The sequence below is a fragment of the Diceros bicornis genome, chromosome 1 (genome assembly GCF_020826845.1).
Source record: "Diceros bicornis minor isolate mBicDic1 chromosome 1, mDicBic1.mat.cur, whole genome shotgun sequence".
In the NCBI taxonomy this organism is placed as follows: domain Eukaryota; kingdom Metazoa; phylum Chordata; class Mammalia; order Perissodactyla; family Rhinocerotidae; genus Diceros; species Diceros bicornis.
Genome location: NC_080740.1, coordinates 40,908,451 through 40,936,359, shown reverse-complemented (window position 1 = coordinate 40,936,359; position 27,909 = coordinate 40,908,451). Strand labels below are relative to the sequence as shown.

The 27,909-nt window shown below is 40.4% G+C and overlaps 1 protein-coding gene across 2 annotated transcripts in view; it reads right to left on the bottom strand.

The window, feature by feature from the left end:
• Window positions 1–24,105: 24,105 nt before the first annotated feature.
• The window catches only part of TNFAIP8 (TNF alpha induced protein 8), a 107,545-nt gene continuing 103,741 nt past the window's right edge, over window positions 24,106–27,909 (bottom strand). For both annotated transcript variants that reach the window (XM_058539139.1, XM_058539129.1), the window contains exon 2: window positions 24,106–25,805. In XM_058539139.1, the coding sequence (XP_058395122.1) occupies window positions 25,240–25,805 (566 nt within the window). In that variant the 3' untranslated portion in view covers window positions 24,106–25,239. The remainder of the gene's footprint in view (window positions 25,806–27,909) is intronic.

The following is a 27,909-nucleotide window of genomic DNA, read 5'->3' as shown; positions in this document are numbered from 1 at the left end:
ATCAAAATAAGGAATAGTGGGAGGAGAGCAGCTTTTGGAGGAAACATGACTTCGATTTTGCGCAAACTGCGTTTGGGAAGCGAAGTGGCTGGAAATGCCTAGCAGAGAGCTGTGGTTCTAGAGCTCTGAGAGTTTGGTTTCTATGCTTAGGCAGAGCAAGAACAGTCTCTCTCTAACTCAAGCCTGAATCTCCAAAGACCATTCCTTTCACTGAAAGCTCGCCCCTAAACCAGCACCTTGCTCTCTTAGCCATTTGTCCACTTCTGCCCTATTGACGTTGGACCGCTCGATTCTGACGCTCATTGAAACCCAGGAAGGCTGGCCCGGAGGGCGCTCGACCTGGTGAGAAGAAAGAGGTCACTCCTTGAGCTTCGGGCTAGCCCTCGCCCCGCCCCGGCGCCGCCCACCACCAAGGGGGCGCACTGCCTAGAGGCGGAGCCCTCTTCTCAGTCCCGAGCCGCTGCCGCCGCCGCAGCCCCTGCTCTCTGCAGAGGCGCGTCTACCCCGGACGCTCTCCTTGGTTCAGACCAATGGCGACCTTCTTTGCTTATTGGCCATGAGGAAGGCCGGGCGGCCCAATCCACAGGCATTTCGAATCCAGACTCGAATCAAGATGTGAAACTGAACCTTGGACATGGCCATATGGAATCCTAGATTCAAAAGTAAGCCTGTGTGACTACTTAATAAACTTTGGTCTCCACGCCCCTCCTTTCCTGTTAAGGAAGCTGATGGAGCTTCGGCAACTGAGCAGAGCCAAATTTTCTCAAATTAGACCCCACGAAGAAGCCTCGTGAGCTGTGCGCTGGCCGCTTGGCCAAGCTCCATCTGGTGCAAGTGTCCAGATCTCCATGGCGTGGTATCTGTTTCGATCTTGTGTTGAATTGTTTCTGGTTTAATCCAGTACTCCTGTTATTCTGTTTAAAATAAATAAATAAATAAAACTTTAAAAAGAAATAAAAGGCTGTGTGCATTATTCCTCCTTTCAGAAATGTAAGTGCAGAATCAACCCAGTTGTCACCTACCATGGGGTGCGGTTAACCAAAGGCGGGAAACGGAAGCGAGAATTAAGGCGCTCTCAGCCATTGCTGGAGAGCCAGTACTTCACTTCCCAGACTCACAACTGGGCGCAGGCCAGTCCCAGACCAGAGCCAACACGGATAGGTAAATGCAAGTGCCTAGTACAGTAAGTGCCCAAATAAATACGTCTTGAATATGAATAAGAGGAGATACAGGTTTAGGAATTACAGTCATGGAAGAAGAGTAAGGTGTATAATTTAATACACTACAAAAGAGTGTTGCTATATAAGTTTAGATTATTTTCTCTAATGGTCTTATCTTGCTCTCAAGTCCTCATTCTCATGGGAGGGGAGGCAGAAAAGGAGACTTAAACTTGAGAGTTAAAGGTACCTCAGGCTGTTTGGAGTAAATGCTGTCTTTCAGGATTCTCCCTCCTCCCTCTTCCAGCCTATATGTGCCCTTAATATAGAGGACAAGTTTGGCAGGGGGAGGGGTGGTCCTTAAAGCTGTGCTGGCCTCTGCTTCTCCCCCTAGCTACTGATAAAGCCTGTGACAGATGAAACTTGTGGTTTATTCTCTCAGCATAATTGAGGAGTCTCAGTGGTCTTCAACCCACCTGCACTTGGCCCCAACACAAATCTCCCTAGCCTCTGAATCATATTTACATCAGTGTGTGGGCTTAGGTATTCCTAGAATCTGCCGTGTGTTATCTCTGACTCTGAACTATTTTAGCAACTTCTATGAGTCTAAACTAATTTCAAATAAAAATATTCAAAGAAAAATTTTAAAGAAACAAACAAAAATATATCTCTTCCATGCCAGCCAGGAACCAAGGGAGTCAGGAGTAGGACCTTCAGCTCACTCATGGTATGAACCAACAACAAGGCCATTGCCATTCTCCTGCAGTCACCCTATGATGATTCAAGGTCACTTGCATGGCAGTGTCTTCTCAGAGTCAAAATCTTTCTGGGGCTTCTATCCTTTTCACTGCCCCATCTTTTCAGGGACAAGGGGTGCTGGGTTCCTGAAGAACCCAGGCTGACCACAGCCCCTGTTATCCACCCTCCTAATCTTTCTCCATCCCCTTTCCAGTAAGAATGCCACTTAATCTTTCTTGCGGGTCAGAACTCCTCCTGAGTTTATCCCCTTTGCTCAATGTTATAGATATCTCTTTTCTAAGGGGTCACTCTGCTAAGGGAGACATTAAGCTTTATGGCTTAGTCCTAGTGCTATATGGAGAGCTGGGAGAGCATGAAGGGATATTTCAGTGAAAAAGTATTCTTCTCTTTTTTTGCTGCTCAGCGACTGAACCTGCTTCCTATTGTTGGAGAATACCTCCACCTATTTCCTACCTCAGAGGCTGAAAATACCAGATACAGTCCTAGCCTCCCTTGCAACCAGGCATAGCACATGACCTAAGTTCTGCCAATCAGGTGCGTCTTCCCAAGCCTTTGAATTGGGATGGAGAGAATGACAAACAATACAGAATCCATTCTGGCGATGGGTGGTAGAAACAGCAACGGCATCAGTTCTAAGGTAGGAGTGGGCAAGATTCAATGGCAGTGGTGTCAGAGGTGTGAGTGGCAGCATCTCGTATCCAGCGGCAAGGATAATGGTACCTTCATCAGACCACCTGTGGCATGATTTGGGCATAGTTCCTGGCTGCAGAGCTTCTGAACCTCACTCTCTGGCCCTCCTGGAGATCCTGTCAGCTGTCACTGAGCTGCAGCTGGTTTGAGATTGCAGCTGCCCAGGCTGATTTAGCACTGGTAGACCACAGTAGCCGAGTTTAATAAGAAAACAGATTCTTTTGGGAATCAACATAGGCTTTCTAGGAACTCATACTGCATGAGCCAGCATCAAGTCTTGGGTGGAGATAGAAATTTCTTTTCTGGAGTCACAAGAAAGCTCTCTAGGGGACCCTAGACTGCAAAGGCAGCTGTACTTTGCATGAACTTCAGACCTATTGCCAGCACCAAGAATGAACACTTCAGACCTGGCTTTTTCTCAAGCTCAGCTTAGGAGGTAGAAATCTAATGGATTTTTTGCTAATTTTTTTCTTGTTTATCTTGTTTCTTAGCCCTGGATTGATAACGCAGGTTGGACCTGATGCAGCAAGAAAATATTTGCAGAAAAGAAATGTTTATGCATCTTTTAGAGTAGGGAAGTTTATGTCAATGTGTCCTCGCTGGGTCTCTGAAGCACCGTCTTTGTGGTGACAGTAACTACCAACACAGCTGGAGAAAGCCTTGGGTTTCTACAAGAAGAGCACAGGAAGCACAACTAACCTCTTTACAGAAGATTTTTCCCATTAGAATTTAGGTCCACAGACTCTGGCCAACTGGCACAGCGTGACTGGTGGCCTGACAAGCTCAAATGAGAAGCTTTTCTCTTTTCTCCATCCACCAGATAATCCTAAATTAATTGGCCGGCAACTGCAATATAGATCTGGATTGTGCTGGCATCTGGGAATGTCATTTTTGCTTGTGATAACTGCTGCTAGTGTTTTTCTAAATATCGTGGGAGTGTGGCTGCTGCTACACTGACCTTATGTATCCTGTGCTCTTTGGAAAAGTAGGACACGTGAGAGAATTGCAGTTGGGTTAATCCTGCTTAGGAAGTATTGCAGGAGTTTCATACATTCTAGTATAACAGCACAAAATACGGTGATAGCACCTAGTGGTAGCCAATGTATAAATGTCAAAAGCTTTTAATAAAAGCAGGACCTTGTTTTCCATTTTAAACTTATCTCTTGTGCACACAGAACCCTATGTAGGAAGTAAGATTTGAACATTCACACATTCAACCTTTATTTATTAAGGGCACTATGAGTCAGGCACTGTTCTTGGTGCTGAGAACAAAGCAGACAAGGTCTCTGCACTTGTAGATGTAGAATGCAGAATGTAGTCTTATATTCCAGAGAAGAGAGATGATAAAAATACAAAGAGAGAAATGATTCCATATAATCGCAAGTGCTAAGGAAAAAAATTTATCGATTTATCAAGTAGAGCTCATTGTGTTCTAGGCACTTTCTTAGCGTTTTACAAATATTAACTCATTTGATTTCATAACAATCTATAAGGTAGGTGCTATAATTTTCCTCATTTTCAGATGAGAAAAGTAAAGCACAAAAAGGTTAAGTAACTTAGCTAGCATGTAGTGAAATGAGGATTCAAACCCCAGTGATGTAGCTCTGTTGTCTGAAACAAGGTAACGGGATTCAAAAGAGACTGGAAGAGGAGACGGGAGGGAGGTGCTAATTTAGAGAGGGTATCTGGGAAAGGCTTGTGAGGAGGTGAATTTTGAGCTGCGACTTGAATGTTGAGAAGAACCAGTCAAGCTCTTATTGGGACAGAGATTTCTAAGCAGAATGAACAGCACGTACAAAGGCTCTTCAAGGAAAACACCTTTGTACCTCCTGGCATGTGAGGAGGTCAAAGAGGTAGGCAGGGACCAGGTTGTGTGGAGTCTTGTAGGCCCAGTTGGGAGTGTGGATTTTATTCTAATTATAATGGGAAACCCTTGAAAAGCAGGGGAGGAAATGATCTGATATGCAAAACTACATATTCCCCTCTGCACACTTATGAGAATGTAAATACATAGAGAAAAGACCAGAAGGAGCACACCACCTGACAACTGGTTAGTTCTGGACATGGGTCGGGGACCATGGCGGTGATCAAGGGGACTTTTGCTTTATCTGTTTTTTACATGAAAATGTACTTGTGTAATTATACAAATGAATAACTTTTTAAAACAATTTAAACTCCATAAAATCCCCTGTAGTGTGTAGGTTAAAACACACTCAATTGCAAGCAGATGCACCAGGCTCAAGAAAGCACAGTATTTGTGCAGCTTGTGAAGCCTGCTTTAGACACAAACCTGAGTTACAGGATGTGTATCTCTCTCAGAGAAACCACCAGCAGTCCTGTGTATTGAGCCAATCATCTTGGGGAAGAAGCTGAGAATACCAAGAAGAAGCATGCTAAGTAAAGCTGCACTGTAAGGCTGAGAAAACCCAAATACGAAGTAACAACGTGGCTGGTGTCTCCCAGTGGGCAACCGGTAATCCTGGGCATTGCATAAACAATGGAAACTGTTTTCAGTATATGGCAAGCTACTACCATTTTTGTCTTCCTTTATAGAATGTACTTGATGAAATGCGCTTTAGGAGTAAACCTGGCTTACCTCATACGCCTACTCCTTTGACACATAAGTCACAGGGATTTACCACCCACTTTCATATCTCATTGCTTTCAATCTTCCAACTTCCTGTTCATAACCCCCCATTCATCACATAGTTTATTTCCTGCTGCCTTACTCTTCACTTCAACTCCTCTTATTCTGCTTGGAGACTTCAGAATCCATGCGCATGATCCATCCAATGCCCTGCCTCTTAGTTACTTAATGCTTTCCCTTCCAGTAACCGTTTTTCTTATCAGATCAATTCCTGGAGTTTTCTCCCATGGACACGTCCTGAACATGTTCATTACCGCTTACCACTTCTGAAATCTCATGTCCAGACCTTCTACCTTTCCAGCTCAAGTACTCCCATTGTGGAATTCTTCTCTGTCATCATGACCTCCAATGCATGACTCCCACTGCTCTCTCAATACCCACAGTCCCCCGGTCTTCCCTTCCATCTTGCTTAGGCTCCACAACTCATCATTACAATCCACAACCTTGCTTCTCTTTTCCTATCATACACTCCTAGAAAACTTTGACATTTTCCAGTTTAAAATGTCTTCTAATTTCTATTATCATTTCTTCCTTGATGCGTGAGTTATTTACAGGTATATTTCTTAATATCAAACATAAAGGGATTTCCCAGTAATCTCTTTGTCGTTGATTTTGAGCTTAATGCACTATTATCAGAGAACATACTCTGATTTCAATTCTTTTAAATATTTTGAAGTTGGCTTTGTGACCTACATATGGTCAATTTTAGTAAAGATTCCATGTGTACATGAAAAGAATGTAATTTGCAGTTTGGGGTTCAGGGTTCTATATATGGCCATTAAAGTTTGCAGATCATGTTATTCAAGTCTTTTATATCCTCACTGATATTTTGCCTGCTTGTTCTGTCAGTTACTGAGAAAAAGATGTGTAAAATATCCCACTGTGATTGTGGACTGTGAGGAAGGCCTACCTATTTAATACAGATGAGTGGAGAATATAGAATCAGAAAACGTAAAGACAAGTTCTGGAAAGGGTGATACAAGTTACTTTTACTTGAAAGTGACACTTCAATTTTAATCCCATCTCCTTCCCTTTCTATCTGTCTAGACTTAGATAAATTATTTAACTACTTTAATCTCCTTCTAAAAGATGTCATTTAAGTGCCTAGTAAATAGTAAGTGCCCAGTAAAAGTTAATTTTCCTCCTTTTATGAGGAGGGATTGACAGTTTACTCTAGAACAACACAGTGATTATAACTTTATACTCACAGATGGTTGGATATATTTATGCTTAACTGTGTGTAGAGTTCCTAGTATGAACTATGGGTTTAGTACTTCTCATCTCATTCTCAGTAGTAAAGAATCTCTGCAATATTTGTATATGAGAGGTGGCTTAACAGGTATATTAGTTATTATTCTACATAACAAATTACTATAAAGCCTAAATAGTTTAAAATCAGAGACATTTGGGCCAGCCTGGTGGCCTAGTGGTTAAGTGCATGCGCTCCGCTTCGGCGGCCCGAGGGTTCGCAGGTTCGGATCCCCAGCTCGCACCTACGCACCGCCTGTCAGGCCATGCTTTGGCGGCGTCCCATGTAAAGTAGAGGACGATGGGCACAGATGTTAGCCCAGGGCCAATCTTCCTCGGCGAAAAGAGGATTGGCATCGGATGTTAGCTTAGGGCTGATCTTCCTCACAAAAAAAATAAAAATAAAATCACAGACATTTATTTATTATCTCAGTTTCTGTGGGTTGGAAATCTGGGCATGATTTAGCTTGGTACTTCAAGCTCAGAGTCTCTCAAAATGTCTCTCACCAGGCTGTAATCAAGGCGTCTACTGTGGCTGCGGTCATTTCAAGGCTCATTTGGGGGAGGATCCACTCCAAGCTCACTCCTGTCACCATGGGTAGACCTCTGGGCTTCACTGGCTGTTGACTGGAGACATCAGTTCCTTGTCATATGGGTGTCTCCATAAAGCTACTCACAAGATGGCAGCTGGCTTCCCTCAGAGAGAGCAAATGAGAGAGCAAGAGAAGACCCTCAAGACAGAAGCCAATTTTTTTTTTTTAAATAAACTTTATTTTTTAGAGCAGTTTTAGGTTCACAGCAAAACTGAACAGGAAGTACAGAGTTCTCACATACCCCTACCGCCACACATGCACAACCTCCCAGACCATTGACATCCCCCACCAGAGTGGTGCATTTGTTACAACTGATGAGCCTACATTGGCACATTATTATCACATATATATTATACCACATATTATATCACACATATATAATATTGTATTATATATATCATTATATATATATCACTAGAATGTATACATGAATTCAGATCCTACATTTTTATTTTTCATAGGGAAAATTTCTATTATTTATCCTCAGCTGGAAATTGAAGGGTGAAAATTTGATGCTTTCTTCTTCCCCAGATCATAAAATCCCCATACTAGCCTCACATTTGGTGGAAAAAATGTTCGTGAACCATCTCTTGGTGAGTACAGTGGATCTATGTGCTTATTTACAACTTCTCACAGCTGAATTACTTAAATCTCTGAGAGATGTGTTAAAATGCAGCATAGATCCTCTACTCTTTGTCTTATTGGATTATTACATCCAACCTAAATATGTTCTCCTGTTAAACAACTTGGTGATTTATGCCTTAGGCCAAAACATGATGGTTTGATAGTTAGAAAAACAGTGGCCCCACATCACCACAAGAGGGAGTACAGAGCCACAGAAGCATCTGAGTGTTTTTACCCCTAGGCTTTACCATTCTGAAGAAAACAGAACTTTTGCTGTTTCTGTCTCCCCACTCTCTTTCCCCTTCTAATAATTCAGAGACTTTCTTCTGGCCAAAGGCAGAGCCAATATCTGCATATCTCTCTGTAAAGATGAGGAAAATATAGCTGGAAGCAGCTTCTTTCTCCTGCTGCTGTCCAGGCTGACTTCCTGGAGGAAACACTCCCCAATACCGATTCACACAGAAGTGGGCTCCTGTCTCAATGCTGAAGGCACATTCCAGTGCCTGTCTCTGCTCTCTGATTTGCCACCAAAGCCCAAATATCTGGTTTATGAGAATACTTGCTATGTTCAGCAATTCAAGTACCTCTTGAATTAATTTATCATGGCACTAAAGCAACTAGGTAATACAGAGGCCAATGAGTAACAAGGCCTACAATAAGCACTCAGTAAGCAGAGAAAGGTCAGATTTAGAGCCTGGGAAAACACACATTTCTTGGAATGACATAAATAGAAATCCCCAGTTATAATCCACAATCTTTCTTGAGTCCTTTGCGCCTGGGGAAGTTCTAAAACTCTGAGCCCCATATACGGTGGCATATTATACCCAATTACCATTCTGGGTGTTTGGGGATTTTTTTTTTTTTTTTTTTTTAATTATTAGCACAGCCTGGAAAGAAGAATGATGAATAGAGGTGAGTAAGATAGTTTTCCCTCAGCAGAGTTAGTCAGATGCCTCAGGCAGAATGTTAGGTAAAAAAATACAGGGAGGAATAAATACGATGAGAGATAAATTATGATTGTGACAATAGAAAATATGATTCTTTGAGTCCTGGCTGATGCTTACTAATACACACAGATTCAACAGAACCGGTTTCCAAACTGTGATAGGAAAGAAAAGTTGAAAACAAATAACCAAATGTCTGCCACAAGAGTTCATTCTTTTACTAGATTTCTATGATAACTCTTCTCGAAAGAGCCCAAAGTGTTGTACTGAATGGAAATGTAAACTTCTTTTGAATCTCTTTGCTATAGGCAAAGCCTAGTCTAGTCATGGTGGTGGGAGAAAAGATGGGAGACGGAAAAAACAATAACTAAGATGCCTTAAAGCCTGGAGATGACTCCAGATGACTGCAGAAAGAGCAATGGCTAAATCTTTCGGCGTGAAAACGTTCAGCTGGCTGAAGGAATGAGAATACAGCCCAGGCCCTGTACTATAGCAATCTTGAAAGCTTGGGGGAGCTTACTGCTACTTGAGAGATACATCACATCTTGAATCTTGGAATCCTCCAGTGGATTTCAGATCCAGAATCTGATGCAATTCCCCAAACTCGTCTCCCTAACACTCTTCTGCTATTAACACTCGTCCCTCTTATACAATGTTCATTTATTATGGAGAGATATATGCCTCCAACTCATCACAAACTTGTATTCCTGCCATTGTGTCAGTGTTCCTTCCAAGCTTTAGATCTGGTCGAGTCAAAATGATTTTACAATTGGGCCCTCAAAGCTCAGGAACTTCTGAGAAGCTGGCCAGCCTTGTACCCAGGCTGAGAAGTCACAAGGTCAAGGTCTATCTCAGAAGTCTCAGCAAAGGAGCGTGGTGTGGCTTGTCATTATCCATCTCTGAAGTAAAGTAAATATGAAGTTTTAATTAGTCAGACCTGGGTCACATGCCACCTTTAGAGCTGGGGGTGAAATTAGCTTCACTTGCATTGAGAGTAGGAGAAGGGTAGATTCCTGGTGAATGTTGGAAGCTATTAGAAATAGAGTAAATGAATTCAGGGCAGCCAAGAAGCAATACATGTCTCCCTACTTTTCAGCCCTTCCCTCTCCATAGCCACCCATCACAGGTCCATTTGGCCCATCCAGGGAACCTTGGATGTCTGAATATAGTGCAAATGGAGCGCTTGGTATTGTGCAGTGTGTTGGCCCTGACTATTAGTAACCACATGCTGGCCATTGCTGTGTGATGAGGATCGTTAGTATTCATTTTCTTGATACTCTTTCAGTCTCTGCTCATATCTTTTGTTAATTTCTGTTTCACCAAGTCACACACACACACCACCCCACATACGCACACAAATCACAGGGAGACAAGCAAAGTCAATGACAATATCTGACAGCAACAACAAAGACCTCAGATAATAACCATCATGGTGATAGGGGAAACTTCAAGGATGGTCAGGGTGGTGGAAGGTGTTCATTACCACTGTTTTAAATTCATCTTAGAACAAGGCATGTTACCAATACAAAATTCACATAAGATAAATCACTTGTTTCAAGTAAACATCTCTCTTTCCCCCTTTGAGCATTGTATTTAAAAAAATAAACAAAAAGAGTAGATACTTTTTACCCACATCTGGTTCCCATATTAACCACATGTAATGAAATCAATTATTGAGTGGTTCATTAGGAAGGAGTGATTGTCCTTCCACAATGAGACATATTCTCCAGATTTACAGAGCAACAAGCAGATATAATGAGACTGTAAAACTCTTCCCAGGAAAGACATCCTTTTTCCTTAAAGTGATTCAGTTCTGCCCCCAGAGTCTGTAGCTTGCTGCTGGAAAAATCCCACTATCAGCCTTTTGGGTGATCCCAGGGGAACTGACTCCTGGGAACGAGGTCTCCTGATACTCTCGGACCTACAGTGAACAAATGTGGGCTTGGGATCTAGAGGGTAAGAACTCCTGTCCTGCTAGACTCGAGAGTGCACGGGCAAGGAGGCAGTGCGTGCCGTGCTAAAAGCTCAGGCTCTGGAGATAGCAGCCTGGGCTATCATCCCACCTCCACCACTCACCAGCTGTGTGTCATCAACAGTCCTTTCTTTCTGAGCCTGAGTTTTCTCACCTATAAAATGGTGATAAGAGTTCCTACCTTCCTGACTTGTGATGGAGACAAGCTAGTCCACAAAGAGAGTTTAGCGTAGTGTCAGGCACATAGTACTAAATAGAGATTAGTTTGGATCAGTCTTTTAGATTGATGTGTTGTTTTTTTAATTTTGGTTTTTTAAAAGTGCCTAGCAGGTAAAGCTTGACCTGAACTCTTACTTCCATCAGGAGAAGGACTGTCACTGACAACTTATAGCACCTTTAAACTGAGCAGGGGGAACACCATTGGATAACTTGGTCTTTCACTGAAAATAAGAAAACAACCAGTACTTAGGTTTCCCTTCACCTACCAACTTGGAAGGGCTATCAAAGAAATCTTAGGCAGCCTAAGGAATGTTTAATACACCTAATATCCTCTTTCTAGAGAGTTTGTGCTTCTAGTTTAAATTATTTTGACTCTTACTTTTGGCTCAAGGATATAATATGATCCACCACACAATCCAGAAAGGAGAAATTCAGAGCATTAATAGTGATAGCTTCTATTTATTGAGGATGTACTAGACACTGTCATCTGAGCACTTTATGTGCCTTTAATGATTATTTGAGATAGGCAGTGTGGATATGCCCATTTTACAGATGAGTAAACTGAGGCTCAAAGAAATGAAATCACTTTCCTAAGCTTCAACTACCAAGCTTGTTCTCTTAACCTGATAACACTTTGCAGCCTTCCAAAATACTTTAAATAAATGATCTCAGATGCTTAAAAATAACAAGCCTTAATTTGAATCAATACATTCTCACAACACTTCATGACAGACTTTAATTCTGAGTTCTAGCTGGTCTGTCTCCAGTGAGCATGCCAGGTGCCCACTAGTCTGTCTCTTAGCATAGTTTCCTGGGACTAGAGATTTGCACAAGTGCATGGGTGACTTGTTAAGTGGCTGCAGCCAGTGCATAAATGCAGAAAAGCCCTATTGGCACAACTTCCAGCAGACTTGGGGGCATGAGAAAACACAGCTCCTGCCCCCACCCCAAGGTGGCAGGTGGAATCTATGACCTAATACTACCAAAAATGTGCGGCAAAGGATTGTTTCATCAAACACCATGAAGAACTGCATTAATACTTCAGAGTTGAAGGAAAATGACAAGTCTCCAGAAACCAATCCTGAACTCACAGAAATTTAAATGAGCAAGAACTTTACACAGGGAATGCAAAACCAAACTAGCAATAATCTTGTATCAATCAGAACTCCTTCAGTTATAAGGAAAGAAATTGACCCAAACTGGCTTAAGCAAAAAAGTTAAATGTATTGGCTCTTGAAACTGAAGAAGACCGGGGGGGAAGCTGACTGCAGGTGTGGCTGAAAGTACTGCCTCAGATGATAGCATCAGGACTCACTTTCTCTCCATCCCTTGACTCTGCTTTCCAGGTTCATTTCTTTCTCAGGCAGGCTCTCTCCTTATGGAAACACATTGGCTGCCAGAAGCCCCAGACTCATAGCCTCATGGTTTCAAGTCCGGTGAGAAGAGAGAATGGTTCTTTGCCTGTATCTCAAGCAGAAGTCCTCGGATGATCTACAGCTGAGCCTGATTGCATGGCTGCTTTACAGACTCATCCCTGAATCAATCACTGACTCTAAGGGAATGAGACGCTCTGATTGGCCAGATCTTGGTCATGTGCCCGACTGTTATCAGAGGTGATGTCAGCACCTGGATACAGAATTGGGGACAGGTGGCACTCCTAAAGAAAACCCAGAATCTTGTTAACAATAGAGCAAGAAAGAATGCTGAGCAGCAGATGTAAGTGACCACAACATAAACGATTATAGGTCCTAATGCCCTATGACTATACATATTCTTAACTAAACTCCAGGCCCATGGAATGATAGCAAGACATAACATTAGAAATCATGACAGATCCTAAAATCCAGGCCAGATCATTACTGCCAACATACGTGCAGAGGTCCTATGTTCTGGCACAGTGTGGATTTAATCAGGTAATATAAAGCACCTCTCACTCAACAGTTAAGTTATGCCAGAGCAATCTAACAAGTGTCAGTCATCCCTCTTCCCCCACGCTCACTTTGTCCTGACCTTGGAAATTCCAAGATTTAAAACAAAAGAGCCATAACAGAGATTAATGGAGCCAGAGGCAAGCAGGCTCAGAAGTTTTCAACTTATCCTAAAGAGCTAACAGAAGAGAAAGGCTCTTCTCAGATGGTGTCCATATGGTTTACATATTGTATACATGGAATTTATGTCAAATCTAGAGCAAGGGACAGGGGTGATGCAGAAGGGACCAAACAATCACCTTTCTTAGAGTGGAATCCACCAAGAACATGATCTCAGCTAGGCATTGGGGAGTGAGTGGGGTCATTGTCGGATGAAGCCAGCAGACTGGTAAGATGGAATTTGGTTTTGGTTGCATGAAACTATTAGCACAGCCCTGGTACCCTTGGTCAAATATGTTATTATATTCCAAAAGAGAAAGGTACAACATGATAGCTAGTGAATATTTTCAAAATGAAGATTAACATTGAACTCTAAATCTGAATTTTCTTCAAATAAAACTGCTAATTTAAAATGTCCCAAGGATTAAGCAAGTCTCCTAAATAAACTTTATGCATCAGACTCCTTCCTCGTAAAACAGCCTGGATGATGGCTAAAGTGTGTTTCAAATCTAAAACTCAACAACTAGCATTTTCTGAGAAAAGTCAGCTGCTACCTACAGAGGTATCTCAGCCCAGAGACCTGGCCTCAGCTCACATTCAGCACCATCCCATCACCTCCACATCCTCGTCCACGCTTTCCAGGTGATATGATGATGCTGATGGCAGCTAACAGGAATGGAGCATGTTACTATATGCTAGGCACTCTTCTTTACCCAAGTGCTTTACATGGATTATATATAAGAGCTACAATTATCTCCACTTAACAGATGAAAATAACAAGAGAGAGAAAATATAAGTAACCTGCACAAGGTCACAGCCAGTAAGTGGCTCCCTCACCCACGTGTTACCCAGTCATCTGATTTGTGGACATGATAGTAAGCATCTCAATTTTCTCAGTTTCAGTAACATGCTAGTTGTTGCTTCGGATAATTGTCAGCTTTCTAATTTGGATATGCACGAACAAGCCTCATGAAGGTGAGGACTGGACTAAGATGATTTAGATAACTTGTCGACAGCAACTTTCTTTGACCCACCACAGAACATCCTGCAATTGAACATCTGGAACCAGAGAAGGCAGATACTAAGGGTTCACCTCCGCTCAGCCACCTACTGGTTCTGGGAACCATAGGGTGCTGCACAGAGTATGGCTCTCCATGTCAGTCCTGGGTTCAAGCCCTGGCTCTGCCGCTTACCAGCTGAGTCACTAGGAAAATTTCTTATCTTCTCAGTGTCAGTTTCTCTTCTGTAAAGTAGAGGGTGATACCACATACCTCACAGTGAGAGACCACAATATAAAACAGCTAATAGCTTTATGTTAGCCTACAGTAAATGCTTCATGATGATAGCATCAAATTCAGGGTGGGAAAGTCTGAATTCCAAGACCATCAATATAAGATATCTACAGATGGAACAGAAAATTCAGAAGACAGGAAAGGATTAAACTCAAGAGATACCTAGTCTGTCTCTGCAAGAGCTAATCTTGATTGAAATAACCGCAAATGTGCCACTTCCTCTTTCCTGGAACAAAGAACAATTTTATCATCTGTAAGAACTGCCATCAAAGTTCCCCTTGATCCACTCTTGCTCGTATACAAGAGTTTTCAAATTATAACTAGCAGCAGCAGGGGGAGGGTTGAGGAAAGGCAGGGGGAGGGGTTTGCGGGGACAGGTCAGACAATTTCCTCTACCTTTACCCAAATGATCTCAGGAATGGCACTCCTTAAGAGGTACCAAGAAGCTGCTGGTGGCGGTTCCTCACACTTCAGGGAAGTATGATCCCTGCTCCAACTCATTAGTTTCCCTTCTTGACAATATCTGTTTCACCATTACTAAAGCTATCCCTACAAGTGGCTCTTACTCCTTTGAAAAGACAGACTGAGTAGAAGGTGGAGAGGGTAGGAGGTTGGCTCAGTAGTTTATATTTCAGAATTTACTTAGGTCACACCATTATCATCATCCCACTACATTATTTGGTCATTGGTGTTTGTCAGGCATCAGAACTACTCTGGGTTGGCTGCAGACATTAGGCCCAAGTGAGCAGGGAGCCAAGAGTGGTTTTGTACCCTTATATTTAACTCCACAACATACCTTGGAGAGTATCCTTATAGTATTTGCTGCCTAAAGTTGGCAGTCAGTCACTCTTAGAGATGGATCAAGAGAATATTTGATGAATCTTATGAGTAAAAGAAGCTGGACACAAAAGAGTATATACTGAATGATTCCATTTATATGAAGTTCAAAAACAGGCAAAACTTATCTCTAGCGCTAGAAGTCAGAATAGTGGATACCTTGGCTGGGGGACTTCTGGGTGATAGAAATGTTCTTTTTCTTAACTGGAGTGCTGGTTAACAGGTGTGTTCACTTTGTCATAAATTTCTAGAACTGCACCCTTATGCTCTTCTGTATGCACATTATACTTCAATAAGTGACTGGGAGAAGGAAGTGGAGGAAGAAGAAGAAGAAGAGGAAGAGGAGGAGAAGGGAAAAGAACAAAACACAGAACAAAAGGAAATGAATGAAAATGTAGAACAAAAAGAGTACAATAATAAGAGACTGAAAACATATTTCATTAATTAAAATCACAATGAACTATCACTACACTCCTACTAGAACAGCTGAAATTAAAATATGGTGATAATGCCAAATGCTGGCAAGGACTTGGAGACACTGGGTCTCTCGTACATTGCTGGTGTGACTGTAAAATAGCATAGCCACTCTGGAAAAATGTTCTTTTGAAGTATTTACCACATGATTCAGGAATCACACTCTTGGGCATTTATCCCAGAGAAATAAAAACTTATTTCACATAAAAACCTCTACATAAATGATTATAGCAATTTTATTCATAGAAGAAAAATATTGGAAACAACCCAAATGTCCTTCATGGAATGAATGGTTGAATAAACTTTAGTATAGCGATATAATGGAATACTACTCAGCAATAAAAAGGGATGAATTACTAATACAGGCAACAACCTGAATGGACATCAAGGGCATTATGCTTAGTGAAACAAGTCACTCTCAAAAGGTTACATACTTTATGATTCCAGTTATACAACATTCTCAAAATGATAAAACAATACAGATGGAGAATAGATGACTAGTTACTAGGGATGGGAGGGGGATGGAGTGGGAGCTGTGTGAGTACAGAGAGGTCAGTAGCATGAGAGAGTTCTTTTGTGGTGATGGAACAGTTCTGTATCTTGATTATAGTGGTGGTTACATGAATCTGTACATGGGATAAAATTATGTAGAACTACACACACACATACACATACACGAATGCGTAAGGTTAAAAAAAATGAACCCTATTTAGTGAAAACTAAATAAGGTCTGTGGTCTAGTACCAATATACCAATGTCAATTCCTAGTTTTGATATTGTACTACACTTGTATAACAGGTCACCATTGGAGAAAGCTGGATGAAGAGTACACAGGACTCTACTATTTTTACAACTTCCTATGAGTCTATAATTATTAGAAATGAAAAGTTTAAAAGAAAAAAAGGAGAATAATCTTCAATCTTGTCCAGTTTCGATTAGCCCCACACGTTTGCAAATGCTGCTCCCCTCAGGGGGGTTGTTACCCCAGAACTCCTATAGCTTAGTGTCAAGAGCTGTCAGATGAAAACACAATCCTTATATGGAAGCACATCTACAGAAAATACTTGCAAATGGTGAAGGAAAGGAGCAAGTAAACTATGCTTCTTAGGCTCACTGGTTCATCTGTCTTGCTCCTTGGGCTTGTATGATTTGCATAACAGGTTTCACATCAACTTAGAATTTAAGACTCTTTTCCTAAAAGTGGAGTCTTCATACACATACAGAAATATTTTCTTAAATATTATGTGAACAAAACAGAAGAATTACAAGTAAGCTACTTAGGGAAAACACCTGCATTGAAACTAGCGTTGGAAAAGACTGAAAAGCTTGGGATGTCTTAAATTCCAAACTCAATTTTCGCTGACAGGAACCAGGAAGTCAGAGCCTCTTACCAAGATGGTAGCTTTCCTTTTTCTTAAGCTAAAAGGAGTGGGGAGCTGATGTCCTATCAGTGGGAATGCTTCTTTTAAAGTCTGGGAGAAGGAAGTGTGGCAAATGCAACTTAAACACAGATTAGAGGGGTCATCTTCTTTCTCGGCTTGCTAATAAAAGCCAAATTGGTTCAGGACGCAGGGTAGGTTTTTAATCAGCCGTGTTTATATTATTATTCTTGGTTGAAATCATGAGGTTAGTTAAGAGAGAAATCAAAATAAACTAAAACTAACACTTCAAAAGCCCATCTTTTTGTAATCAGGAGAAATAAAAAATTCTGTCATGAGTTAGCAAGTATCAGGAAGTATTGCGACTTGTCCAAAAAAGACTTTGGACACCAACTTTCTGAACATAACCCAATGAAAAGGAAAGGACCTCTGTCTTGTCTAGAGCCACAGGGAAATCCACCGGGGATGAAACACAGGGTCTAAACCCCAAGTGGGCTTTGTTCTCAGGCTGTATTCCTGGGCCTGATTTCCAATGCTTTGCCAGCAAGAGGACACGCTGTTTGTTAATGTTTCTTCTCCAAGACTCGGGGACTTGGAACAGTGATTAGTAACAAGTGAGCAGACAGAACCACATGGTGGGCAGGACCCACTGAGAGCTGGCTCAGTGAGATGGCTGGCACAAAACATGGAAGGGCCATCCTCACTGGACCAGTTCAACCAGGAACTTCTGTGTCCCGGCCTGAGGCCTCAGGGAATATAGATATACCTCACTGAGGACAAGCAGGTGAAGCCAGAGTTTATCCAGCTTCACAAGTTGCGTTGCAATCTATTTCCGAAAAAATGATTCTAAAAAGCCCTTTCTTGTAGCTATTTCTCAGATATTCCCAAGTATTAAATATTAATTTTTAATTAAAATGTTAATTATAATGTTTATTAAATGTTAATTAAAATGTTACTTCTTAGTTTACACTTAGATTCTTCCACTCAGTACAGTGTGTAATCTACATTTTCTCATGGACTCATTTACAACCATTTTTATTTTGAATGAAAAAAAATGGCCTGTAAACATTTTTCTTTTACCCATACTGTCTCTCTCTCTCTCTCTCACACACACACACACACATATACTTGCCATTGATTTTGAGAAAGAAATCTGCCACTACTTTGAGTTGATTGCTTTTAAGTCATGAATTTAAAACTCAAAAAACTGCTTGAAAATTTTAAAGCCAGAAAGCCGATGTGTGGCTAACAAAACCTTCTTTTCATCCTGGGAATCCCAATTTAGTACTAACCTGTGCATTGTTGGTGTCCCCACCAGTCAGTAAACTCCTCAGGTGCAGGAACTAGGTGTCACTGTGTAGTTCCAAGGCCCAGCCTGGTGTTGGGCACATAACAGGTGTTCAATCATTTCTTGAATTGAAGAGATTAATTGATTAGGCATACATGGGACTCACATCTTCACATGGAAAGGAATGTGGTTATTAACAGGTTAGCCCACTGTTATTTCATATTTTACATGTATATGTCTGTGTGTGTGTGTGTATTTGTTTCCAGTTAAAAAAAAAAAAAACTATTCCATGAAGAACTCCAGACTCTGTAACTACTCAGTTATCTCTGTTGGAGTCATGAGGGGAAAATAATAGTATGGTGCCTAGTCTTCAAAGATGGCCCCAAAGAACTATGCATCCAGAATTCAGGCCCTTGTGCAGTCCCTCCTATACTAAATCAGAGTTGGACCTGTGTGCAATAAAGGGATAACTCAGCAGGCTTCGGATGATCAAACTCTGCACATTCCAAAGAAAGGACTGAGCCTTGCCTAGCTCCTGGGAGATCGTCTCTAAGCCCTTGGTATATCCTGCCTGATAAGAGTGCCTTAGTATACCCAGGGCCTTGGGCCACACCAGCTAGTGTGTGCTAACAATGTGATTTATAGTAAACACCTGTTTTTATTCACGGGGGACTCTGGACCATCCTGTATCAGTTTGACCTAAATAAACCCTGGACACCAAGGCTCAGGTGAGCTTCCCTAGTTGACAATACTTTGTACATGTCACATATCATTGCTGAGACAACTAAGTGCTGTATGTAAAGCTCTTCTGGAATAGGACAGCTGGAAGCTGAACCTTGTTTCTCTTGGACTCTGCCCCATCCACCTTTTTCCTTTGCTAATTTTAATCTGTATCCTTTCACTGTAACAAACCTTAACTGTGAGTATGACAGCTTTTCTGAGTCCTACTAGAGAATCATCAAACCCGAAGGTGATCTTGAGGACTCTACGCACAGCCTGTAATTTGCTTTAACCAGCAGAACGAGGCAGAAACGACACTGTGCCTGTTCTGGGTGTATGCCTTAAGAAGGCCTGGAAACTTCTGCTCCTGCAGTTTTGGATGCCCTGAGAAAGTACTAGGTAGAGACCAGCGGAAGAGAGGCCCAGTCATCCCAGTGGCACAGTCAAATCTCCAGAAGACTCCAGTCCTAGCCACCATCTGACTGCAACCACATAAGACCCCAGTAGAGACAACGGCCCAGTTAAACCCAGTCCACCCACAGAATCATGAGAGATAACAAAATGGTTGTTGTTTTAAACCACTAAATTTTGGGGTGGCTTGTTATGCAGCAGCAGATAACTAAAACCAGCAGGAATGATAAAATAATCAGAGACTCAGAATTTAATTGGCTAAGAGATCATATAAGTAACTGCTGGAAACCATTACTTTCAACGACTCAACCCAAAACAATTTTCCTAAATTGAAAGCAAAAAAACAATTTTTTAAGGGGACTGGGCTTAATAAAATTCTCTGGGGCTGCGGAAGTCTGTTTTTTAATTTATTTTATGCTCCAGGCTTATTTTCATTGCTTAGGTAAACAATACTTCACACAGAAACAGTCCTCAGGAGGTTTCCAAGCCCTCCATGTTTTGTTTAATTTTATCCTTAAAATGAGAATATGAGGTAGTTGATTTTATCCAAATTTTAGAGATAAGGTGAGAGAGCTCCCTGGCAGACAAGGAGCTGGACACACTGGTTTCGACTGCATCAGCGCACGCCCTCTGTACCCTGCTGGGTTCTACCTGACCACCCTCCAGTGAGTCTCTAAGAGGAAGAGATGCGCAACTCCTCACACGGTGTTTGAAAACACTATGGAATGTTTCCACTCGGGGAGTTCACTGCATGTTATACAGTGACTATTTCAGCAAGCTAAAAATGTGACTCCTCAGTCATGAGAACACAAAGTCCATATGATTAGGGAACAGCAATAATGCTGGCACTTTTATCTAATTATCAGCAAGTCCTCTTCCAGGACATTGAATTTAAAATTTTCTTATAAAATTTTATAATTTTCTTGGCAAGTATTTATCCTTTAGTGAAAACAAGTGGTCTTGGAAGAGAGCAATAAAAGATGCTCACAAGTCACTTAGGATGGGTAAGTGGTGGCTCCTGCTGGGCTGATAAAAAGTCAATTTCCAGGAAAATGGAACCTAGGCTTCTTATAAAACATCAATCATCCCAGATAATGGTGGCAATCTAGGTATGTATACTCAGAGTTTTCACTTCCATGCCTGGTGTTTATACTTCACATCAGGCAGTTTTAAAGGACTTAATCCATCTGTAAACTTTTCAATGGAAAAACCAAAGTACAGAGAAGCGTATTGTCTTAGATCATTCTGTGAATCAAAACACATACTTTTTAAAATCAAATATTCTTTTCTTGTGTTAAGAACAAACTCCAAGTGCCTGATCAGCCACCTTATTTCCATGAGGCAGGAATACAGTTAAAAATTATAGCTGCCAGTAAGGAAGACAGAGAATTTCCTCAGCTACCCATGAAGGAAGATGAGGGGGCCTTATCCATTGGCTAGCTAATCTTCTAAAGATCTCATGGAAATTTGGTGGACACAGAGCACAGTTCTCTACACTTGAAGGACATTTTCCAAAGCACAGATGTGTTTCTCTTAACTACAAACGCTGGCTGATTTGTCTGTATCCTTTTTCAGTGCTCAGCAGATGGGACATTTTTGGAGTGGCTTGTCCCCTCTAACTTGGGGCTGATGTTCATTGCTAGATGGAAAACACATCTTTGGCTAGACAGACATGAATCAATATTACACAAAAATGTTTCCATTTTGGGAAATTCCCCGAGATAAAAGTGTCTTTCTGGCTCTGGGCATACATAAGCAACCATGAGGACACCTCAATAAAAGAGAAAATGGATTTTCAATAGTTTGTCATGATAGTGATATGTGATTATAAGCTCCTAAAGATGTTCCTGTTGTTCCATTTTGGAAACAAAAAGTTGACTCATTTTTCTAGTTAGTGCTTCAGTGTTTTCATTACAGGGTTACTATAAAGACTTCATCTGAATCACAGCAAAGAAAAGTATTTCAGAGCTAGGATAAAATTTTATCATCATAAACAGCATTGAGCGCTAAAACCTGCTTTGAGTTTAACAAATTACAGAGAAGCTCTATGCCCAGGAACACAATAGATCAAGTAAAACAGTGATTTTTCATCCCACATACAGCAACTAGAAGGATGTGCAACTATGACATACAACTATCTACTGGGGCTTTGGGGGAAAAAAAAAGAGGAGAAGGATTGGCAGTGGATGTTAGCTCAGAGCTGGTCTTCCTCAGCAAAAAACAGGAGGATTAGCACAGATGTTAGCTCAGGGCTGATCTTCCTCACAAAAAAAAAAAAACAACTGATTTTTCAAACACTGCGAAGTTCAACTAATTTAGATAATGCAAGTTTGGAAATGCAAGATTGGCTAAAAATGTAAAAATATTATAAATCTTATTAACATGCTAATTAAGTTTGTTTTATTAGAATATTTTAATTTCCTAGCACTTAACTTTTTACTACAAATATTTCATCATATGGATAGAAACATTCATCTTTCACTTATTATCTGTCAAGGTCGGTATGCTAAATTATAACTTAGCTTAGGTGCTCTCATCAAGTATCTCAAGGATAAGTTCAAATTCTCAGTAAAAATCCAACTGATATGTACAGACCACAAAAAGTGCTCTTTTAATCCTTTGGGGGGAAATCCATCAGAAAGTTTAAGCTTTGTGTTTTTTTAAGTATTTACATTGTGGGAGAAAAAGAACTTTCCAGATAATTGTGAATGAGATACTATTATATAAGACCAAAAAAAAAAAAAAAGCATTATTTCTGTACCATTAAAATTCCTAACACTTGCTCTCCTTTTAAACTAATTTTGAGCTGTATATGAAAGGTCCAATAATCAGAAAAACATAAAGCTATTTTTAAACTTATTTGCTCAGATATTTCCAGCCTCTAAACCTGGAAAATAATGTTGAAGTTTCAAATTGATGCCATACCTTTTCTGGGGAACAGAATGGGGAACTGTTGCTTCTGTCCTGGTTGTGTGCACATAGAGTGCCTTGCGTGTCCACGGAAAGACCGCCTTGTGGGGAGGGGCTCACTGTACCTCATGGGTCAATGTTCAAAACCATCGTTAATTGTGAGCACCTTGAAGTTCCACAGGTGACTGAAATTTGAGCCATGAGATGCCCCCAAATTAGGAGCCATGTTATAAAGTTCCTAAAATGGCTTTGTATAAAATCATACCCAAATGTTTAGAGAATAGGTCAGACCTGTATGATTTAAATACCATTTAAGATGTCACTATGAGAAAAACCATTTCAGAAGCACACTGCCTATTCTTCTCTGAACCAATGATGTTTCTAGAATTGCCTTTATCCATACCATCTTTAAATGAAAATAAGGTTTTATTGATATTCTGGTTTTGACACTTACTAGCTATGTGACCTCAGGCAAATTCCTTCATTTCTGTTGCTTTAGTTTCCTCATCTGTAAAATGGTGAAGGTTGTGGCCAGGATTAAACGAGTTAATGTGCCTGGCACACAACAACCACTCTATAAGTGTCAGTTGTTGATACTGGTATTATCACTCCCCTATTATATTAACTCATGTTTGCAGAGAAGCCATCAGCACAAAATTTAAAAAATCAATTATAACACAATTCATGATTTTTTTCCAAAATGTAAAGAGACTAAATTAAAAAAAAAATGTTCATAAGACCCCAAAATGACTATTATCTTGGCTCAGAATTATCTATTCTAAGCACATTTGGATTCTTTCCAGCTTTCCCCTCCAACTAAATTCATGCACAAAGGGAGTCCTGTTGCATCAGAAATGAACTTGCTGGTCAAGACTTTGTAACTGACCCTTCTAAGGCATGCCTTCCAGGCACAGGATTGGTAGGATGGGTTCCCTCCAGATGATGTTGAGAGATGGCAGCAAACAGGATTCCCTCCATCAGGATACTCCTTACCGCCGTCCTTCTGTGTGAGATGAAGGGTGGCTCTCCTCCTCCCCCATGCACATTTGATTGCTAGCCTGCAAGCACCTCTCTATGATCCAAATGTGCCCAGGCTGATCTAAATTTATCCCTAGGTCCTCTCTCTCTGGTTGGTCCTGTCCATAGCTAGAGATGAGCAAGAGGCACCCACCAATTGCCTGGGCACTCCATTTTCTATATCTCTGCTGAGGGAGATCTGGTAGAGAACAGAATGCACCAAACTAGTAGCTCCCACAGATGACACTCTCAGCTTTTCCACGTGAGGAAAGCAGAACTGGTCAAGGAAGCCTGCTGAACTAAATTTATAAGCTACTTAGCAGGCTGTGAAGCTAGAGGGGTCATTTCTGCAGTCACTATGCTATAGCATATAGTGGTCAACATACAGCGGTCATCTTCTGGCTCTGGGAAGTGAGAAGGGTAATTTCAGTTCAAATCGTAGTGTCAGGATTTAATATCAAAGAGGGAGGTACTCTTTGCCTCTGCTGCTTGCCTCAGACAAGCACATGAGGGTCCCAGAGAAACTGAGCACCTCCTCTAGGCTGTAGTGGGTTCAAGCAGATCTCAACCTCTGGAATTTTTAGTTGTTGGACCTTTCTTTGTGAGCTATTTATTTTAATGTCAATATTCTGGGAGGCAGGCAGATTCAAGGCAAAGGCATACACTAAATCACAGACCCAGTGACAATGCAAATATTTAGTGATGGTGGTTGAGTTTGTTATTTCCTAAGTGGAAATAGTTGGCCAACAGGTTTCCATCTCTTTTTTACAAAATAAGCAAATGCTTACTTTATCATTCACACACATAAAATTACATAGAAATAACACACGAACTGCGTGGAATGCAAACATTCTTTGGTTTACTCATCAAAAAAGCAAATAACAAAATAGCAAAAACCTTACCAGTTAAATAAAAAAGTGACATTCTTTACCTATCAAACTTTATTAAACATTGAAATGCATTAATTTTCATTCTCATTTTCTGTAGCAATATCCTTTCTTCCCTTTTGCCCCTCCCTCATCCCTCTAAATTATTCTCATGGGCTCATCTCTGAAACAAAGATTGTGTTATCTTTCTTAATACCACTTACTTTTTATTGTCCCAACAGCAAAAACAATCTAGATTTTCTCTTTGTCTCTTACATTTGAAAAGGATATTAAAAATGGAGATTCCATCAGCACGATAACATGAAAGTTAAGCCCTCAGCAAACATTTCAAGGCAATGGCATGCCATTACGTTTTGAGGAATTATCATGTTTTGGGAAGTATCACTGTTGGTACTAAAAAACAAGACTCGATTCCAGAAGCATGTTCTTATATTAGACATTATTCATAATGTCAAATACAGATGGTTTCTACAGTATTGATTTCAGAGAAGTACTTTTCTAGCTTTCTAAGGCTTCAATTTGACTGCCTTAATTCTTGAATGTCTTAATTCTTAATTAAGACAATTCTTGAATGTCAATAACAAAATCTTTAACAAAAGAATCTTTAACAAAAGGTAGACTTGAAAATGGAATTGTTTCAAAAGGAGCAATAACAGCAAGAGAAAGTTCTTGGCTTTTTAAAAAAGGTACATACACATAGTAAGGAATAAAAGTGAATCAAAATACACAACTTCGTACACATTAGAAATATCCAATGTGCCACAACAATTCCCCTAAAAAAGATGTCTTGAGGTTTGAAGCCATACGTATTTTTCTCTGTATGACTCTATATTTGCATTATGCAACCATACATCTTTCCCATATCTGTTAACCGTTAGGAAGCTTTTAACCAGAATTTTTGGCAACATGCTTTTCTTCAAATAAAACAAGCCTCATAAAAAATTATCGTTAATGTCTGACCATTGAATTGGACAAATTCTTTCTGAAATATGTATAATCCTTAAAAAATTCTTTTTTCCTTCATGAATCAGCAGTGCTCCATCTTCAAATAAACCATGAGCAGTCACAATCTTAATTCACATGCTCATATGTTCTCTTCATCCAACATTTTGTTGATACCATCACAGAGTTTTTGTAAGTGAGGTTTAAAATTTCCAAAGGGATTATACAAGGCAGCCAAAAAATCACAATCTGAAAAATGATCAAAGACGTTATTAACCCGTCCATGTGACTTTGCGGTGAGGTGACGCTGAATGATTTGGTGGAGCATCTCTCTGCATTCATTTAGCAGCTTGGATAACACATTCCGGTCAAAGGTGTAATCCACTTGATGGAAACTGACCACGGTCATAGCAAGTTGATGAACTTTCTTCTTAAATTTCTCCATCAGTGCTAGCTCATCTTGATTAAACTGATTATTCCTGTAAAGAATGGCCAGCTTGATGACTGTTTTGATGAGGTTTTTGATGATTTTCTCCGCCTCCTTCTTGTTTTGGGTGTACTCCTTGGTCACCCTGTAGAGCTCATCGAGCACTTCGCTGCTCGTGTCATCGATTAAGGTGGTAGCAATGGATTTCGACACCATTTTACCCAAGATCTTCTTTTGTGCCTGAACGGCCAGGTTTTTGGAATTAAAGACATCTGTGGCCACTGAAAACAAAGAGGGTGGGGAGGATAAAAGATCAGTAAATATCAGTGAAAGAAGCAAATTAAAAACCAGATATTAAGGAGTATTTTCCTTCTCATTTTCTCAGTATATGGGAAATTTTCCCACTATACTATTGCCTTCCATCTACTGACATGTGTTTCTGTTCAGAAAAGAACTGAAAAAATCTTTCTATGTTTCTGGGCATTAGGTTCTCATTTGTGAAATTAATGGATTGTTATGCACAATCTTTACGGTCTTCGGCAATTCAAGTATTTTATACCGTCTACTATGCTGTCAATACTTTGTTTAGAAGTTAAAGGGTTCAACCTTTATAAAAATAACCTTTTATGATTATAAAAACAGTATGTCCCACAAGGCAGTAAGTTTTTATGCAATTTTACCCTAGCTTAGTTTTATAAGAAATACATCAAAAATATAAAATGGACTCCACAGTTGTTCTCTGGGCAACAGCAACCAAGAACACTTTAAAGAAACCCCTTTAAATGTAAGAGGAATAAATGACAAAGCATATACACTGAGAAAAATGACAATTTCATGTAAGTGAATCAAAACGAGAGCTCTGCTTTATAATTCAGTTGCAAAAAGGGAAATTTCCCAAGACACTGGCCAGCATCCACCAGTTTGGCCATCCTAATCACCCTGAATTTCAGCTCCCAAAAGTTGAGTGTTGGAAAGAAAAATTCCTTGGAGATCTTATTGTCACTTGCTATTTCTAATGAACAGCCACTGTTCTTTTTACATTTTTATGTTTTGAGGAAATAACCATAGTGTATGAGCTGATAAAACGTGCTACTTGAACAACATGCTTTGAAAAAGCTGATGCTTAGAGTTCACTCTTGGAATTATCATGACTTAATTGGATAGAGGTTTAAGATCCATATAAGAAGAGTTGTATGTACTGAATATTAATGAGACACTATGTGATGCTTTTAGCTTACAGCGGGTCAGTGAAAATGCTCAATAAATGTTCATTCCCCAAACCAAGTTTAGATTTTCTCCAAAATTTTCCCCCCTGTGTGCATGCTGCTCCACTATAACTGTGCTTTCTCCCTCTTCTCCTAGGTCCTCAGAGCTGTAGATCTCAGGGTTTCTATTCCACCTCTGGGTCCAGGAGCAGCTGTTCTTTCTGCGTACGCCAATGTATAGGCCTAGGCCTGGGTGTTGGAAAGCAGTCATTCAGTAATGAAAGATAAAAGGCTTAAAAATACAGATATGTAGGGATAAGTCAGGGCATCAATGATATAAATTATTTCTAGTTTGGACAGGCTAGCAGCATTAGAAAACAAAAAGGCAGCTGCTCCCCAATCCAGCCTCCCAAATATATAAGAGTGACTCCCTCAATGTTGAACTGCCATCTCAGATTTGAAATTTGGGCCTAAGTAGCTCAAGGTATACAGTACAGGTAGCTGCAAAGTGGTTCCTAATGACCAGAACATCATTCATATATATACAGGGCCAGTCACCCAGAAAGAACATCTTGATTGAACTAGAAATGGTGCCTTCACAAATGCCGATATTTAAACTTCTGAAACACGAACTGAAACTGTAGAAGAAGAACTGAAATATATTTTGAGAAAGAAAAGGAACGTGAAAAAGCCTAAGAAATAGCCAACTTTGTGAAGGTTTCCAAGCTTTTTTATGTTTTCATCATTTAAGCAGTAGTCCATTTCTATTCTTATACTTCAATTGTTTGTAAAAGAGTGTATGGGTTAATTTACACCAAAGAATTTATATCAAAATAAATGGCACAGTTGTTAATATTACCATATTAAGACCAGGGACCATCTTCCATTACTGAACTTATTATACGTACCTCGACAAATAAATTAACCTGATTTATACAAGAAAGGATACCCCCCAATTTTCAGATACACAATAAATAATTAGGATTTCAGGAATTTATTTTACATAAAGTTGAAAGGTTATTCTATTTTTAATCTATTAGGACAAGGCACAGTCTACAAACATCCCATCCAGATTTACTCCAATGTCTGTTAGATGGAAGTACTGTACACTGTGAAATAACTGAAACCAGAGGGAGAGGGGTTCAAAAGATTCCTCTGTGCTCCTTTTTCCAAGGCTAGA